Here is a 14,298-nt window from a genome sequence, read left to right as displayed (position 1 = left end):
TGCAATCACAAATCTGGCCCGCAGTAAAAATCTTTTGTTTAGCATTGATTTTTATTAATGGCACCTGTGCCTTGGGCTACTTCCATGTGTAAGCAATATTGACAATGTGATAATGTATGGCACAGCACATTTTGGAGATTTCAGATTCACGTGCAGCCAGTCCATCGCTGAAAAGATTCCTGTTTGTGTACGGTAACATTAGTCAAATCGAAAATGGCTCCAGTTTCCTTGCAGCTGAGGATCTTTCTGTTATATGTAACCTTTACCGTAGCTGCAGCGGCACCAACATCAAGCGACGACAAAGAATTTTTGGATAACGACATTCCAGCGGGTATGATCAAAACAATATTGCTCTCTTAGTATCCGTTTTGTGTGCTCGTTCTCTTGTTCGAGCATAGCATAAAATTGGTTTTCAAGTTACTGTGTAACTGTAGTATTACTGTATCAACTATTCAACGATATGTACGTATGCAGAACCTAATGACACAGTTTTAAAATATATCTGCAACTTTTTTTGCGACGGTAGCGTATAACAAGGAAATACGGAGGCGGTATAAAAATTCTTAATGCAAATGTTATTAAGACGCCGTTAGAGCAAAAGAACCTACGTAATTAACTGCAAGACGTACGGTAAAATTTAAAGCATATGAAATATTTTATGCATGTCCCTACGTGCCTTGAAAAGCATTTTTTGGGTACTAAAGTTCATAAAAATTTTAACGTTTGGCGTTTTGTGCGGCTGTTTTAGACTGGAGGGACTACATTGACAAAGACATGTTATCCATATGGCCAGTAAAAGATACATCCGATGGATTGCTTCAAGGGGACATCGCCGGCATAGATCCCTCTACGGTCATTGGTGTAGCTCATACACAGGTAACATATAATCTATATTAAAAACATTTTTTACAACTTGCGGCATTGATTTTCGGCAGATGGAGAGTTTTTGTCGTAGGCGAACGCAGTGAAGGATGAAAGTCTGCTGTGGCCCAACAGTTTGGTCCCTTACGAAATGTCACGCAGTGTCAGTAAGTTTTGAGAAAATTAATATGAGCACGGCGTAGACAAATCAGTTCGGATATGTTTACAAATACGCGCACTAAGAAAGGCATCCGTTTATTAAAATTTATATAGCGAGTAGAACCAGAACAGTAAAGTATGAGTATTATTATTGCCGCATTGCCTCTGTTTTACGCACCAGTGATACTCTGCGTATATGCCTACAATTTACAGGCAACAGCCAAACGAAATTCATCAAGGAGGCCATGGCTGGTATCGAAGCGAAGACGTGTATACGATTTGTTCCACGGAAATACGAGGACGATTATCTGGCTGTCGTCGCCGGGACAAGGTACAGTCAGCATCAAGTTTAAATCGGAAATTGCTCATTAAATTAATATTATTTCCACTCAGAAAACAACCGGTTAAACGAAAAGAAAAGAACGAAATTTTAAGCAATCAAAGTAACACAAAATCGCGAATAGCAGTAGCGACTAGCGAGCAAATGCACAACAGTAACGTCGCACAACAGTCAATTTGAATTTCATAAACACGTACATACGTACACAGATACATGCTCGCGTGGTACGATTTATAGTCGTTTATTTATTTTTTAATACACCTGGTAGTATCACGGGTTTCTGCGGGACTAATCACTGCCCACTGTCCAGTACATAATGTTGAGTGTTTGGTAGCTGCCACTCCATGGTGGGCAGGCAGGGATCACGACAGGAAATTGCCATGCATCGCGGATGTCAAGATGGATTCGGCGCCACACAACACGAATTCCTTCATGCACTGGGATTCTTCCACGAGCACGCGCGCCCCGACCGGGATAAATACATCACCATCAACACCAAAAATTTAGAAGGAGGTAACCAGTTTTACCAAACTTTATTTCAAGGCGAGCCATATCAGACCATAATTATAAAGCATTGTCTGCGACAGGCGACGACACTGCCGCGCAGTTCAAAGCGCAGACCGCCCAAGCGGCGACCACCCTGGACACCCCCTACGACTATGAATCGGCCATGCATTACGGCTGGAATGTCTTCTCCCGCAATCGCAACTACCCGACCATCCTGCCCAAACAAAAGGGCGCGAAGATCGGTCAACGGCAGAAACTCAGTGATATGGATATTCTCCGCATCAACAAACTGTATAAATGTAAGGACTACCTGATACCCAGTCAACCGCCCCCGGCGAACATCAGCACCGTGGCATATGATGAGAATCTGCAGAACTGGGCGGTGCTGTGTAACGGGATTGTGGAAATGGACGACGGTTGGGATGAAAATCCCGATGTGTGTCTGAAGCTGTGCGATAAAATCGACAATGACCTTTATAAAAATGCCTTTATTAATGAACGGGAACGATACAGTGGAAAAGTGCTTTATAATGCGCCTACAACGAAACAGTGCAGCAAGAAGGCGTATCTGTGCGATGGTATTAAAAAGGATGACAAAGATGATAGCGAAGATATCAATGTCTGCCAGCAATTTTGCAAAGGTCAGTTAACCAGCTTTTGGTAATGGGTTTGTGACTTACTGCATTTTAATTTTTTTAAAGATTTACTAATGCAGTTTTTGAAATATTAATGTATTAAGATATTTTTTATTATAATAATATATTTGCTTCAGGTGGCGGTTACGTAGCGATTGCGCCCACTTATATGTGCGTCCATTTTCTGGAGCTGTGCAATGGTAAAAAGGCTAACAAATTTTCTGGCGGTGATGGATCGGACGAAATCAAGGACAACTGTATTAAGTACTGTGGTGACCTTGATAAACAAGAGGGAGGAGAACAAAAGTATTTCAATCTGGAGCCGAGCGGGCAGTGTCTGATGAAGGACTGGCTGTGCGACGGGCGTACACACGCTCCTAAAGTCCCCACAAACGATCGGGATGTGTGTCAAAAATACTGCACTGGAGGGGGCTATTTCCCAACGGGCGACACTTCACAGTGTATTCATTATACGTGGCTGTGTGATGGGCGGAATGATACGACCACGGGATGGGATGAGATTAAGCAGAACTGCCTAGATGCATGTCCAAAGGTCACTCACTAATTACTGATAATACCTGCCCTTCCATCAATATTAAAATAAATTATTTATTATATAATGTGTCGTCCAATTTCTGATTATGTTACGATAAGTAGAAAACCAGGCCCGCCAGAAAGGGAGGCGCACCGGCGGTCGCCCCCCCCCCTTTCCGGGGTTTTTGACCGCCCCCCCCGGCGCGCCGTCCTGACGGCCGAGAAGGGCTCCGCCGCCCCGGCGCCGGTTTTACTGCGTTTTTTTAATTTTTTAATACAGAAATTAGTGAAATTTGAAATTTTTGGGTCGAATTTAGTAATCTGCGTGTTCACAAAGCTTCAAAAACATTTTAAAACCAGACACAGGATAATACCATGTAGCGATCGACGGTTTTTGTCGGGCCAAAATACGGTTCGAAAATAAAAATAAATTAAAAATAATTTTTTTTATTAAGCGCCCCCCGGCGGCGGCCAAAAAATGGTGCGCCCCCCGGCGCATTTTTGGCAAAACTGCGCCGGGGGGCGCGCAAGCACCCCCCCCTTTCCAAAAACCTTGTGGCGGCCTGTAGAAAACTAATGTTTAAATTTGAATTATTCATGCTAGCTATTGTACAAAAACTTGCGCAGTTTACAGCAAACATTTCTGTCGCAGATATTTAGTCGCTGTTTGCCGAAATTGAAAAATAGATCAGTATACGTAATTTATCACATATACGATTTTGGTATGAGCAGCAAAAATCCGACTTGTGTTGTGTTGTAGGTACCGGAAATGGATGGTGAACTGTTTAATATGGATCCATCTGGTCAGTGTATACATAAACGCCAGCTATGCAATGGTCACAAACTGGAAACCGGCAGTGCACCGACCAACATGCAGGATGTTTGTATAAAGTACTGCCAGGGCAATCTGTATTTTCCCATGCCGGATACCAATCAGTGTTTGAAAGCCACGGATTTATGCGATGGAAAGAAGGATACAGATAGCGGATGGGACGAGACGAATAAAAACTGCGTTTCCTACTGTCGGAAGATGAATACCAGCAAAAATTTGTTGATAAACCCTAAGACAAAACGTTGTTCAGTGAGACAGCTTTAAATTCTTTTTTAATTTTTTTCTCAGCTGCGTTCGAAGTTTGAAGTCTGTTTCCAAGTTAAGCAAAACATAAAGCTTATACGGTACAGGCTGGCCTAATATATAGAAGTATACCTGCAAACTGTAATTAAAATTCTGCCGGTACTGTACTTAAGACTTTAGGTGCATTCAAAATTAAAAAACAGAAATTCCAACGGTTCTATGTACGTATTTGTCCATTTGCAAATCAGATTCGTAATTCAATGCTAATCAATTCCGTGTCCGGCACTATTGACCGCTGACGGCCATCTGCGCTAACCCATAAACAGATTTCGTTACAGATTCCTGTAGAAACAACTGAAACTATAGCTACAGCATCTTTTACTATTTGCCGCAATCGTGAAGCGTATTATTAGTTAGTTTCAATCACAGTTTGCCCTACATTCCGATATACTGTATTTATTCATCGGCAATGGTAGCTAGACTGGTAGTGAAAGTATGTTTACTGTTTCGCAACCCTTAAACGGGCGGTCAGTATTATCTCTTGTATACTTGAAGTACTGTTTTATAACTAAGCTCATGTTTGTCGCAGATTACTGCTTTCGGAAAGATCGACCTCCTAACACACCATGACAAGAATAAGTTATTTCTTTGTAGTTCTGTCATGTATGAATTCCGTCATTTCACAAAAATATGCCGACCTTTCCCGGATCATCCCATCTCCACAAGTTAATTCTCTCCCTGACGATGCGGACGTGGGTAGCTTATTTGCCACCGGCTCCGCAACGGGCGCAAGCCCACTCACCGCACGGCAATCCGGTGACCTTTTCGAAACAGCCGACAATTCCTACAGCGTATCGGTAATCCCTCCCGACCATCCGCCACTTTTGGGTAGACCAGGACTGTATCCCAACACGCCGCCCTATCCTCCGCCATATAACGCCCAGCTGCCGCCTCCCGGTGGTCCATTAATCCGGCCAGCATATCCACCCATCTATCCCATGGGAAACGCGCCGATTCCGGGAGCGCCGGCCAGATCGTATTTCATGCCCACAAATTCCTTCACGGCTTATGCACTCAACCGGACCTTTCCGCTGAGTTTCGGGGAGCCGATAAAGATCGGGAGTATTAATCAGACGCTGGCGCTGGTCACGGTTAACGCGAGTATGCCGCGGTCGAAACTGGTCAACACACCGTATTTACCGTTGATGCCGCAGACCGCGTATCAGCTGCTGCCGGGGCCGCTACCAAACCCAGGAAGCTATGGTACGACGAGATAGTTTTATGCGCTTGCATTATAATCGAATGGTAATTACCAGGGCTTAATATGCTGTATATCACGAGTAAAAAAGGTTTAAGTGGTTAAAAATATTACAATATGGGTATAACAAATACTTCACTGAAAATGATTTCTAGCGCACTACAATCTGTAAATAGTTGCCCCATTGCAGTTATTATTGCTTTATAAAACAACAACGATATGGGTCGAATTGATGTGATATATCTATATAATATAAATATTCGTAGTAGCATGTATGTACTGCAGTTGTTGTGATTTACTAAAACTGGGCTTGATTTGTAGGTATCGTACGTCGAGGTCCACCGGCTCCCATCTATCCAGGATATCCCGCGGAAGCTCTGGCCAAAGAACAACAAGAACAAGAGCGGTTAAGACTTCTCTATGCAGCTGAACAATACAATCGCGTAGATGGATCACTCGACTATTCCCCACGCAGTGCTAAAGCGTAGAGCACTCGTACATATCGCATGCATGATACAACACAAAAGTGATTGCACGAAGGGATTTGTTGATTGTGAAATGTCCCGGGGTACTTATACAGTTATACTCGTACTTATACAGTTATACAGTTAACGCATGGAAGCAGTGCTGAGAAATATAATAACTTAGTTTATGAATTAAAACGATATGTACCTCACGTGTTGTATATATTCATTGTACGAGTACAAAGCATGACACTGTATTATTATACGTAGCAAAAAAATTAAATACAGACTCTGAACAATACAGTAAGTAGTACTGGACATACTGTAATTTTTAACGCACAAGAATCTGCGATTATGGTTGCGTTGACGCCTATTTGTGCATTCAGTTTTATTATCATATTTTACATAGTTTGTCATGATTTGTATACATACCGTATACATTCATACAGGAGTAAAAATTGTATAGAATTGTAAATTTGTAATAGTAAATCTAGATTAAAAATTGTACCGTATAGTATATTATATAAATATTCACTACTTGAGTATTTATGTTGTACTCGTATAATGCCCGGTACCATAACATTCTACTTTATCCGTAAGAATGTAAATGCGGCATGTAAACATCCTGTAAATAATTTAAAATATTTTTATACAAGATTTACATATTTTTATCTTTATCAGAAAAATTAAATCTACCGGTGGAAGTGTCGCTCAAAACAAAATCTTACGTACTTTGCAGTTTGAACACTTTCCTTCCTTCCTTATAAGCGCACAAAATTAATACTGCCGGCAGAGTCATCTCGTAGTTACCTTACGTAGCAGGGAATATAAAAACGTACTAGAGTACGGTACGGACGGAAAGGGCTTGTATGACTTTTTTCAATAACAAGACCGGTCACAATTATAGCTTCTTCCTTTTGGCATTAATTTTAAATATATATTATTTGCATTACCTGTTTACGTGCGGTATGTTAATAAGGATTTATTCCAAGCAGGCAGGGCTTGGCATTTACCGGCATAGCGGTTATTTACTGCAAAACTGTTGACGGGAAAATTTCTCAACGTGGAAGTTCAATGCTCTTAGGTAGGAATGAATCGACAGAACCCGCTGCTATGTTTCCTGTAGTTTTCGAGTTCCTACTTGCAGACTTTCAGTAACATTGTGAAAATCAAGGACTGTGCTGTGTTATACGGCAAAACCGGTTTTGAGAATTTGATAGCCGGCTTTATACCTAAGATTTCAGCTATTGTAAATACCAAGTACCTTGTTCGGCAGCATAAACTTTATCATCCAGATTCCAGACCCAAGTGGAAAAAAACGGTGCTTCAATTTATTGTTATTTCCAAGTACGATCGCATCCGCCATAACCAAAATCAAAAATGGACATTACCCACGCGAAACACATCGGCAGAAAAATGTAAAAAAAAACGAAATGAATAACTCAACGGAATGAGTCAATGCTAAACCCGAGCAAACAAACAAAAAAATTGCGAAAGATCGAAAATGAAAAGATTAAGCAGGAAACCCGGGGGTCTGATTAAAAACCCGCCAGCAGCAGAGTTAATTAAAACAACGGCATGGCAATGCTGTTTGATTCTGTCTACCTTACAGCTGTCCGCAATCAGCGATGACGACCTTGGACTTGGGTTTGCCGCTCTGGGTGCCCTGCTCTTCCATCTTCTTGACGATGTCCAAGCCCTCCACGACATTCCCGAAGACGACGTGCTTGCCGTCCAGCCACTCGGTCTTGACGGTGCACAAGAAGAACTGGCTGCCGTTGGTGTTGGGTCCGGCGTTGGCCATGGACAGGACGCCCGGGCCGGTGTGTTTCAGCTGGAAATTCTCATCCTCGAATTTATTCCCGTAGATGGACTTGCCGCCGGTACCGTTGCCCGCCGTGAAGTCACCGCCCTGGCACATAAACTGGGGGATGATGCGGTGGAAGGCGCAGCCCTTGTAGCCGAAGCCTTTCTCCCCGGTGCACAGGGCGCGAAAGTTCTCCGCCGTCTTGGGCACAACATCGGCGCGCAGCTCCATCACGATGCGGCCGGCCTTGGCGTTGTCGATGGTGATGTCCATGAAGACTTTGGGATTGTTGGCCATTTTGCTGGGATCGAGGGGGGGATTCTTTGAGAAGAAGGAGAGAGCGACTCGCGTACCTATGAACAGCGGTTGCGGTTTGAGCAAACGCATGGTAAAATAGGTAAAATCAATAAAACGCTAAAATCACGATGATCCACTGGTTTTTCGGTCAAGACCGCATAGAGTACTTACTTGGTTAGAAAATGGGGCGATGGACCGGCGTCGACGAGCGGTGTAGCGAGAATTCTCCAGACTGAAAGCCACTGACTGGCAAGTGTAAAAATACATCGGCGATGCCGATAACAGAGCAAACACGTTCTGGAAAAGCGGTGATACGTGTCGTACAACAGCACAATCCTGTACGAGCAACAGCGATTTGCTAATCACTTCACAGTGAACAATGGGCCGCGCAGCATTCAAATCAGCCATATCGCTTTTCAATCAAATGGGAGGTTTCCATCTGTCGCGCTATTGGCTGAACGCTTTGTTCCACCCCATTGAGGATCGTCCGGCGCTTACATCCAGAGTCATCAGACCGATCGTACGATTTTTTTATCCACCTTGCCGCGGGGGATGATTCTACTCTTGCCAGATGATAGCTTGTCGTTGAGGTCTAAGGCTTCGAGCGCAATGTCTTGACGCTGCTCTCGGCCGGTTGCCTTAGCCGCCGGAAGTTAGTTAGTCTGGCCGGAAGTGATAAGTCGAAGCTTCGTTCGTAAGCAGACAAAATCACAAACAGAGACAAAAACACTCAAAATGGGAAAGTACCAAAAATTCTACTGCTTTTCATTGTTTCCAGATTTACAACCGTGTTTTTTTCTTCGTTTATAATTTTTTTTAATTTTTTACACATCGGTGCCGATTTATTCGACCGAACGAATCATGAACAACATTCATGCGGACTTCGCTTCGTTATCTTTAAAGGCAGACACGTGGGATCCGCAGCAACATCTGAATGCCTTAAAATCTTTGATGGAACGTTGTTTTCATTTGTGGACCCATCAGGAGTCCGTAATACTGACGGCGAACGATCATATACTAGTGGATAAGCTGGCTAAAACTTATGGTTCGTTGTGCCTGGCTTTGCACGGAGATCGGAGTATTGTAACTGCGTTGAGTCGTATCCACAACTTCGCATCGCTTACCAATCAATCTCCACCGGAATCGAATACGACTGCTTTAGAATCTGCTTGGGAGATTATTACCAGATGGCTTAATAATCCTGTATTGTGTTCGGCCATCCAGAACGCGTTGCCTTTATATGTAGCGTTGTATCTGCAGCTGGATCAAGAACGCAGCGCTCAAGGAACCAGAATTCCGCGCCTGCGCAGCGTTGAAAGTTTTCGACAGTTTTTACGATATTTTGAATTGGAGAAAGTAGCTGCGTCCGCTTTTCTTTTGTCAAAACTGTCCGCTGGTGTTCAGGAGAGTGCGGGATTGGGGAAAGGTGCAGCGAAGGGAATATGGTGGTTTTCGGTGGTTTTATCCGAAGTAATCACGCGAATTCTGGGAGAAACGGACGGTGTCCAAGCTGTGCTCAGTGCGATGCATTCCGGTAAGCAATGACATGCGGCGGTGTATTTCTCTAAACAGCCTGATTTTGCTTTGGCATGTTTTGCTTCTTTTGGAAGTTTTTCGGAAATTTTTGCACATGATATTTTTTGTTCTTATTCTTGTCTCGTTGTTTGTATCACTGTTTTCTTCCAAGTGTTTGCGAGCATTCACAATTATACAACAAGACGTAACCTGTGTCTGCCATGATAAATAATAACCTTACGTTGCAATAGTTAAATTTAATTTTTAACATCTTGCTGTAATTTATTGGTGTTGCGGTTATTGCAGTTTCTGCTTGCTGCAGTTTGTGCAGGCGGTGTATAGCATTAAAAAGCTCTTTTTTGCTTTGACAGAGTAATGCGCCTGTTTTTGCTTTTTTTTGGAAGTTTTCCGGAAATTTTTGCACATAATATTTTTGTTTTAAAAATGCTCTTGTTGTTCGTGTTCACAATCAAATGTTTGCGAGCATTCACAATTACACATCATTGCGTAACATATGCCTGTATTATCCTGATAAATTACGTATCTTTACGTTGCAGTACAGATAGTTTAACTGTTATTTTTGTCATCTTTCGGTAATTTACTGATGTTGCAGTGTTGTGGTTATTGAAATTTCTGCATGTTGTAGTTGTAAATAAATACGAATGCGTTCTATTTGTATATGAAGTCGGAAGACTTTTAATATCTGTGATTTTCGATTTAGGAATAAGCCGAATGGAATTAGAGCAGCTCAGTAGATCTGGGCGATTGAGCCGCTTATTAACTGCGGTGCCTCCTGAATTCCGCGCCAATTCATCCCACTGGCATCGTTTAATAATCCCCCAACTGTTACACCTTGCCAGGACTATGTCGGCAAATTACCCTAATTTGTCCTTGTGTCGTACGACGTTGGAAGCGCTCGCCTTTATGTTGCGCGATAATCCAGAGGAGTCTCGGATATTATTTGACGAGCACGTGTTTCTGTCCATGGCTTCGATTTCAAAGAATCTCGGTCATGAATCGGCAGATTTTTCCATTGCTGTCAGGAATGCCTTGTTATTGATGGATAACGATATCTTCAGCGATGAGCTGCTGTTTCTGCGTCGATTACTCGCCGATGGCGCATCACCGTTAACGGAGAATGTAATTGAAATGTACACCGGTATTCTTGACGGTTTGTCCTTCATGGCATTCCAGAGTGGATTGTCGATGGAACTGAGTGTTAAAGATGCCATAGTTGAGCTCATTCCTGTCATATTGCGACATGTAAAACCTGAAATGCGGGAACAGAAATTGGTGGAAAGTTATAGAAATGGAGCAAGAGCGTTGTTTAGGAGTTTATCAATTCAGTCGGGCGAGAAATATCTATCTGAAACTGGTATGTCACCAAACATTTTAAAAATTAAGTACGAGTACTGTAACGAAGGTGCAATCTGTGTGGATTGTTTGCATTTCGGGTTATTCTGTTTTAGTTTTTTGGTTATTTATTTTATGCGCGCAGGCAGACTGTCTGTTGCCCAATGAAACTTGTAATGTACAGTGTGAAACGTTATACGCAGTTGAGTGGATTAGTCTTTTGCGGTTTTTATCGGTTCTCAATTACCTACTCTTGGAATGCGCATCGCTGTGGTGATGTTTCGGCATAGTACAAACTGCTTTCTAAAGGAAGCTTTGATTATCGGTAAATTGCAATAGCTAGTGTGTTTTTAAAATTGATTATGTTTTGTTTGCAGAAATTGCTGCCGCGATGTGCGATCTCAGTGAGAAGTCTTCTGACGTATGGATGACAATATCTGGAACACCAGACACCAAAGTTCTGACATCGTCAAAATCCGCAGTTTCACTTTCTGCCTTATTTAACACAATATCCCGAAGTCTGAATGATACTTGTCGGGATTTGCTCATCTTATCCAGCATTCCACCGACCAACTATCAGCTTGTGGAGCTGCTGTCTCTGAGTGTTTGGTTTCGCAATCTATCCGAATTCCTCCTTGATTCCGAGGATGACGGTATGGGACCTTTAGCGGAATGTCCATCATTTTGGGACGTCTTTCTTGTTTTTCCGGTTAGAATGCGCACTCTTATCCCTAAAATTGCCGATGAACAATTCCGTGGGATACCCTTTGCCATGTACATTCTCGTGCTGAAGCTGGTGGGAAAGATCGTCTGTCTGAACGGTTCACAATGCAAAGAAGTTCATCAGCAAGCAATGGGGATGATTTTTCATTTATGCTTAAACATTGAGGATTTGAAGGTGGAACTAGGTGAGCTGAGTGAGTCTATCTCATGGAAGGAACTGAATGATGGGATGCATCTTTTGGTTGCGGCGTGCAAGTTATCCATGGGAGTGGCAGTATGGTCGGAGCGGACTGATTTAACACCGTTCCAGCAGGCTTTGAAGGTATGTTCCAGATACTGTAGGTATGAGACGGTTTGAAGACGGCGTAAGAAAGCCTCGGTTTAGCCTAAAATACAATATATGGTATCCCTATCTGGCAGCGTATGCTGTACTTGCTTCTACTTACAGTACTAAAGTTTACATTTCGAAACGCTGCTCATTAACCGAAACGTCTACTTTTTCGTTCAAAATAAAGATTAGTACTACTGAATGACACATTCCTTGTGAAGTGCTGTTATCTTGTTTACTTCATCCATATTACATAGATAACCTTGATTTTCGGTTGCAGGACACGAAAGATCCACTTCTTCCGCTTCGCGCTGGTGCATACCACCAACTTCGCCGATTAATAATCTCCGGCGACGACGAAGCTTTGTCTCATTCCAAAGCCATTTTCTGTGACTGCTGTGGAGTCTTCCAAGGAGAATCCGATTCGTACGTTTACCTGGCCGTTATTCAGTGTCTGGAGGCCACGGCGCTTTCCAATCCATCGGAATACCTTCCTCTCCTTCTGTCCGAACTTGCTTCTTTTGCTGCCAGCACGCGCATCCCTGCGAGCGCAGGCCCTGACCCCACGGTCCGCGGTTTCCTGGCTGAAAACCTCGTACGTATTGTTAACCGACTGGGACCGGCAGCCGCCCGGTACGCTGATAAACTCCTGAATACCCTGCTATTTCTGGCACGCGATACCGATCCTGATGTACGAACCAGTGCCATTTCGGCGTTGGCAGATGTCGGCCGAGCATTGCGCTTTGGAATGAGTGCAGTGAGGATGGAAGTGCTGAACTGCTTGATCCACACCATGGAGACCGATCCGGAAGTGTTGAACAGGCGAGCCGCGGTGTATTGTTTGTGTGAAATTGTCGATGGGATGGGAAAAGATTTCCTGGATGTGTTTGGTGACGGTATTAAGCTGGTTTGGAGTGCCTTGAAAAAGGCGAGGTTGGCGGAAGATTACACTGTGAGGATGTATGCGGAAAGAGGAATTGATGTGTTGAACGAGGTGCCACGGAGGATGATGAACGATTCTCTGCAGTTTATGCGGGTGATCTCCGAAAAACGGCTGAAAGAGCTGTAAACGTCAAGTACTCAGTTTATTGATGATGTTTCATGTGCCATTAAGAACAGCGCAAGGAAATTTTTGAACGTTTGTAGTTTAAAAAAAATTGTAATAGTGTTTTAGAGTTAATGTTAATTTTTTTGGTATTAGAAATTTTTTAAATTTCGCTGGTGATATTGCTGCAGAAAGCTCTGATATTGCTGTGTTAGTAATATTTCTGTAAAAGCATCCTGTCAAATTTCTGTAAATGCATCCTGTCAGCGGTGAGTTGGAAAATAGGTTCCGGTGAGAGCAATAACTAATGACATCTTATCATCGCTGTGGTAGTAATCGTTCAGGACGGGAACACTGAGAAGCACATTGCCAATGCCGCTCTAACTGTTGGCCAGAAATCTCCCCCGCATGCTTTTGGGGGACGTAATCACCTCGACACAGATGTGGTACTTATTATTTAACGAGAAAATTTATGGGAACAGGATTTCTGAACGCATAGTCTAACCGTCAGATTTTTATCTAAAGACGTGTGGATGCAATATTTCTTCCCGGGCGCAACGGTTGGTTGATTGCGAGTGCTCCACAGGTATCACAATACACAAGGATCAGATCTCTCTGCAGTCCCATCACTTCGTTTTATGTATTGCAGTACTCTGTAGTCCTTATAAGACCGGTCTGCACAACGCCTGCAATTTCCGGTCTTGTCAAAAAACGGGCCAACAATGATTATTATGTACAGTATTACCAGATACAATATACAGACAGAATTAAGCTAACAGATCACATAAAAAGAGGAGCATTTATGCAACGTAAGCCCCGGAGAGACAAAGAGAGCACGCCCCAATTTTCTGTAAACAGAAAACCAACAGGTGAGTGTACTGCAAGGGCAACTTCTAATCTACCCCTATGAGTAGTGGGTTTGGGTTAATCCACCCGTACCTCGGTAAAACGAGGTTTGATGGTTCGTCGGTAACTACCCAGATCTTAAGAAAATCACAACCTTACGTAACCGCAACGCGCGAATTCAGGACATCATCATCGGTTTAATGATAATCAGAATCAGAGCAAGTGCAAGAGCAAGGGCAAGAGCAAGAACATGCGGGAAAGTCAGCCGTCTGCCGGTCGAGCAGGTCTACTGATTTCACATGCAGAAAAGTCAGAACATCTCAGAATTTTTCATAACCAGTAACATGGACTCACAATTCTACTGAGATAGGCGGTACATACCTACATGTTTCCGGTAGAGTTGTTACCATTGACAATCTGTAGAACATGATTTTACGGCTACACTATTTTGAATGGTATGCGCGTAGGCGGCCCCATAGTCAACCGTTTTCTGAGACGGAGAAAAAGTTTCTCGACGGGACGGTACTGACGGAGTTTCCGTGGTACGGATT

General features: G+C 43.1%; 4 protein-coding genes across 5 annotated transcripts; 3 read left to right on the top strand and 1 right to left on the bottom strand.

Annotated features, from left to right (window-relative positions):
* The first annotated feature begins 53 nt into the window (after positions 1–53).
* LOC129588250 (uncharacterized) lies at positions 54–4,315 on the top strand. Of its 2 annotated transcripts, XM_055482415.1 has the most exons (9): positions 54–187; positions 272–331; positions 749–876; positions 956–1,028; positions 1,234–1,351; positions 1,695–1,873; positions 1,948–2,508; positions 2,640–3,055; positions 3,797–4,315. In XM_055482415.1, exons 3-9 carry the CDS (start codon positions 775–777, stop codon positions 4,130–4,132), a joined length of 1,785 nt encoding a protein of 594 aa, XP_055338390.1. In that variant the 5' UTR covers positions 54–187; positions 272–331; positions 749–774; the 3' UTR covers positions 4,133–4,315. The 2 variants fall into 2 exon arrangements, with proteins under 2 accessions (XP_055338390.1, XP_055338389.1); XM_055482414.1 differs by having other exon boundaries at positions 111–331.
* A 323-nt stretch (positions 4,316–4,638) lies between these two features.
* Positions 4,639–6,026, top strand: LOC129588436 (protein PRRC1-like). The gene is made up of 2 exons (XM_055482638.1): positions 4,639–5,374; positions 5,691–6,026. The coding sequence occupies exons 1-2, from the start codon at positions 4,738–4,740 to the stop codon at positions 5,855–5,857; spliced, it is 804 nt and encodes a 267-aa protein (XP_055338613.1). The 5' UTR covers positions 4,639–4,737; the 3' UTR covers positions 5,858–6,026.
* Positions 6,027–7,149: 1,123 nt separating this feature from the next.
* LOC129588320 (peptidyl-prolyl cis-trans isomerase-like) lies at positions 7,150–8,265 on the bottom strand. Its single transcript, XM_055482485.1, has 2 exons — positions 8,109–8,265; positions 7,150–7,993 (listed from the first exon to the last, which is right to left on the bottom strand). The coding sequence occupies exon 2, from the start codon at positions 7,935–7,937 to the stop codon at positions 7,440–7,442; it is 498 nt and encodes a 165-aa protein (XP_055338460.1). The 5' UTR covers positions 7,938–7,993; positions 8,109–8,265; the 3' UTR covers positions 7,150–7,439.
* A 397-nt stretch (positions 8,266–8,662) lies between these two features.
* Positions 8,663–13,193, top strand: LOC129588319 (uncharacterized). Its single transcript, XM_055482484.1, has 4 exons — positions 8,663–9,471; positions 10,174–10,827; positions 11,183–11,850; positions 12,137–13,193. Exons 1-4 carry the CDS (start codon positions 8,799–8,801, stop codon positions 12,923–12,925), a joined length of 2,784 nt encoding a protein of 927 aa, XP_055338459.1. The 5' UTR covers positions 8,663–8,798; the 3' UTR covers positions 12,926–13,193.
* The last annotated feature ends 1,105 nt before the right edge of the window (positions 13,194–14,298 follow it).

The sequence above is a fragment of the Paramacrobiotus metropolitanus genome, unplaced genomic scaffold (genome assembly GCF_019649055.1).
Source record: "Paramacrobiotus metropolitanus isolate TYO unplaced genomic scaffold, Prichtersi_v1.0 Parri_scaffold0000029, whole genome shotgun sequence".
In the NCBI taxonomy this organism is placed as follows: domain Eukaryota; kingdom Metazoa; phylum Tardigrada; class Eutardigrada; order Parachela; family Macrobiotidae; genus Paramacrobiotus; species Paramacrobiotus metropolitanus.
This window is presented reverse-complemented; position numbering and strand designations above follow the sequence as displayed.

Bases quoted from the DNA above. Each gene is read 5' to 3' on its own strand.
- LOC129588436 (XM_055482638.1), top strand. From the start codon at position 4,738: ATGACAAGAATAAGTTATTTCTTTGTAGTTCTGTCATGTATGAATTCC. The intron at 5,375-5,690 runs GTACGACGAGAT...CTTGATTTGTAG, and splicing joins ACCAAACCCAGGAAGCTATG to GTATCGTACGTCGAGGTCCA.
- LOC129588250 (XM_055482414.1), top strand. From the start codon at position 214: ATGGCTCCAGTTTCCTTGCAGCTGAGGATCTTTCTGTTATATGTAACC. The intron at 1,029-1,233 runs GTAAGTTTTGAG...TACAATTTACAG, and splicing joins CGAAATGTCACGCAGTGTCA to GCAACAGCCAAACGAAATTC. The intron at 3,056-3,796 runs GTCACTCACTAA...GTTGTGTTGTAG, and splicing joins GCCTAGATGCATGTCCAAAG to GTACCGGAAATGGATGGTGA.
- LOC129588319 (XM_055482484.1), top strand. From the start codon at position 8,799: ATGAACAACATTCATGCGGACTTCGCTTCGTTATCTTTAAAGGCAGAC. The intron at 10,828-11,182 runs GTATGTCACCAA...TTTTGTTTGCAG, and splicing joins GAAATATCTATCTGAAACTG to AAATTGCTGCCGCGATGTGC. The intron at 11,851-12,136 runs GTATGTTCCAGA...TTTCGGTTGCAG, and splicing joins CGTTCCAGCAGGCTTTGAAG to GACACGAAAGATCCACTTCT.
- LOC129588320 (XM_055482485.1), bottom strand. From the start codon at position 7,937: ATGGCCAACAATCCCAAAGTCTTCATGGACATCACCATCGACAACGCC.